The 3,144-nt window shown below is 35.7% G+C and overlaps 1 protein-coding gene across 1 annotated transcript; it reads left to right on the top strand.

Annotated features, from left to right (window-relative positions):
• The first annotated feature begins 1,225 nt into the window (after positions 1 to 1,225).
• On the top strand, positions 1,226 to 2,254 carry LOC148821798 (uncharacterized). The gene has a single exon (XM_088929981.1). It carries the CDS (start codon positions 1,226 to 1,228, stop codon positions 2,252 to 2,254), a length of 1,029 nt encoding a protein of 342 aa, XP_088786107.1.
• Positions 2,255 to 3,144: the final 890 nt, after the last annotated feature.

Genomic DNA, 3,144 nt, shown 5'->3' with positions numbered 1-3,144 from the left:
GTAACTATTAATGTTTTGCATTTTGTCTATGCAATATTTAACTGTTCACTTTTTAACCAAAGACACTCGGTATTTGTCTTACTAGGGATTGATTGATTGTCCTTTCAGGAGGTTTGCTTTGGTATTTTGGGATATGCAGTAACCAGCTTTATCGCATACTGCAGCTTATAATAATCTAAAGAATGGAAGAACCTCTTCCACTCTGGAAACAGAGCAGATGGTAGGCACATCGCCCTCCCTCCAGCTGTGTGAATTATTAACACATTCATCCTCTCTTATTCTTTCTCATTTCAACAAGTACCCACTATACAATAGCACAGTACTTTCAAGCCTGCTCTTTTCCATCTCTCATTGCACTTTGTTGAAAGATACCAAAAAAGAAAAGAAGTTACCAAATTTCCCTTAAGGTAAGATTTTTTTCATAAGCTCCTGTTTTAGAGAAAAACTATTTTTAAAAGTTCTTCATTTCTTTTCTATGCAAAAAGCAATATATCTAAATCATTTTGTGTCCTTCCTGAACACAGTGCAGGTTCTAAGGTTTGATTTTTGGTATTACATATGGTATGTAATAAAGTTAACCTTTCCTACTCATTGTCATTGTAATATATTTGTTACTTTTTCTTCCACTTAAAATTGCATTTATGTTTTTCTATCTCATTACTGAACAAATGTATGCTTTTCTAAAATAAATACAATAGAGGTTGAGTGCATTAATGACCCAGGGATATAATTATCAAAGTAATGAATGAAAAAATATACATTGTTTCAAATTGCTGTTTAAATTAGTTTCCATGGAAACTCGTTTTATGGAAATGAGTTTCCATGTTCATTAAAGTAAAACTACACAAAGGCTTACTGTTGCAATTTGCCTTTTATTAATACTTAGTGTTTTATTTGTATTTTAAACAAAGCTCTGTGCTGTGGTTATGTTCTCATGGTTAAATTGAACAGCATTTAGATTACAGTGGCCTATACATAGGTACCAGTAATGACAATTTAATTAACACTGATTTGAATTTAGAATGAAAGTAGAACCATTAAAATAAAATTATTTTTCTACAATGTATCTGCCTAGATGCATGGGATTTGGGTTAGGGTTAGAACATAAGGATTGTAATGCCTTTTTATGAACTTAAAATAAATGTTGTTTTGTTTGTTTTACAAGGTCAAACCTGAGGAACCAAATATGACCTTCTATTTTTGTTTTCTCTTTCAATTTGGTATCATGTATTCCAAGTCTGTGGCTCAATCACCATGTGAAAAAAGGTGCAACTGTTGGGAGGAATTTAAATTTGTGAACTGCTCCCGTGCTGCTTATAACTACATTCCTCGTGATATTCCTTTATTCACAGAGTACTTTGATCTATCCAAAAACAATCTCACAGTAATTTCTAGGGGGGCTTTCAGATCCCTTTGGAAGCTGAAGGTGCTGTTAATTAATGACAACAACATCGATTTTGTTGGGGATGGTGCTTTTTCTTGCCTTGAAAGTCTCCAGAGATTGGATCTCAGCCGCAACAAGATCTCCATTATTACTAGTGGATTTTCCACTGGCCTGGGTTCCCTGAGGGAGCTACATCTGTCAGAAAATAAGCTGAGGTCCTTAGGCAGCAGGAGCCTTCAACAGCTGGACAACCTGCAGAAGCTCTATTTGAACAAAAACAGCATTAGCTTCATTGAGAACAGAGCCTTTAGTCGCATGACCTGTCTCAGGAAGCTACACCTTGGGGAGAACAAGCTGATAACCCTTAACAATGGCATTTTTTCCATGTTAAAATCACTGGAGGTTCTCATCCTGGAAGGAAATGCAATCAATTCAACTGAACTTAATGTTTTCACACCCTTAAACAGCTTAGTCATACTGAACTTAGTCCATAACAATTTGAAGACTGTCAAGGTCAAGGCTTTCCTCAGCATTCATACCTTTGGGACTCACATTTTATTGGCAGGCAACCAATGGCACTGTGACTGTGATCTCCAGCGCATCTTCAGGAAGCTACGTAGTGTGCAGAAGCTCTTTTTGGATGATTACTTCAACTTGACGTGCAAAGAGCCACGTGAGCTTAATGGCTACAGGCTTGTAGAAGTAGACAATGAGCTATGCATTGGGGAGACAGTAACAGTCCTGATCATCACCTTCACTGTTCTTATCACTGTGGTGGCAGCCATTGTAATGGCAGAAAGGAAAAGGAAGAAACATACTGGCAAACATTGGAGTGAAGATAGTGACATCAGCTATGATTCTCAGAACTAGCCAGCCCTGGTGACACAGAAACTATAACTTTCTCACTTAAATGTAAGATACAGTTGTGAGAAAAAGTTTGTGAACCCTTAAGAATTATATGGATTTTTGCATGAATTGTCTGTGTTGTTTGTTAAATAAGACTGTCTTTATTTATTATTATAACTGAAGATCAGAAGATGAAGATCAGATCACATTTTAGGAGCCATTCATGCAGAACGTCAGATAATTCCAAAGGGTTCACAAACTTTTTCTCACAACTGTATGTGTGCTGTGGTGCATGAAAATGCGCTGAAAAAAGAAAGGAATGGCAATTTTTGTTAAGGGTTTTAACTATTTAAATTGACTATTTATACAGCCATGGCAAGTAAAATTGAATTAATCATTTCTGTAGTTTTATTGTTGTTTAGCTGTTTCTGCTAATCATTCATGGGGTTTTTGCATGTTACAATAGTACACAGATTTAAAAGGTAAGCAAAAAAAAAGCTAAAAACAGAATTACAGCTTTTTTTCTTGAATGCTTCTTACTTTTCAATTTACAGTCACACTCTGGATTAGCTGCCCAATAAGATATGTTATGAACTTGAACTTGAACTTTATTGCCATATGTAACCGGTACATGTACTGGTACAATGGAATTCTTACAGAAAGTCTTTCGATTTTTAAAACAAGTGTAAAAACATAAAGTGCAGACAGTGCATCAAGACAATATACAAACAGTAGACAATGTACAGGCAAACAAGTAAACAATTTGAATGTAAACAGAGCAGACATGTAAACAATGACTGGAGATGTGAAATAAATAAGAAATCATAATGAGGTAGATGGTGTAGGTGTGGTCTGAGGGGCATGGCTAAATGTGTTCGCCAATCACACTGCTTGAGGATAGAAGCTATTGAAAA

This window comes from Atractosteus spatula, chromosome 13 (assembly GCF_055471065.1).
Source record: "Atractosteus spatula isolate fAtrSpa1 chromosome 13, fAtrSpa1.hap1, whole genome shotgun sequence".
Classification (NCBI taxonomy): Eukaryota; Metazoa; Chordata; class Actinopteri; order Semionotiformes; family Lepisosteidae; genus Atractosteus; species Atractosteus spatula.
This window is presented reverse-complemented; position numbering and strand designations above follow the sequence as displayed.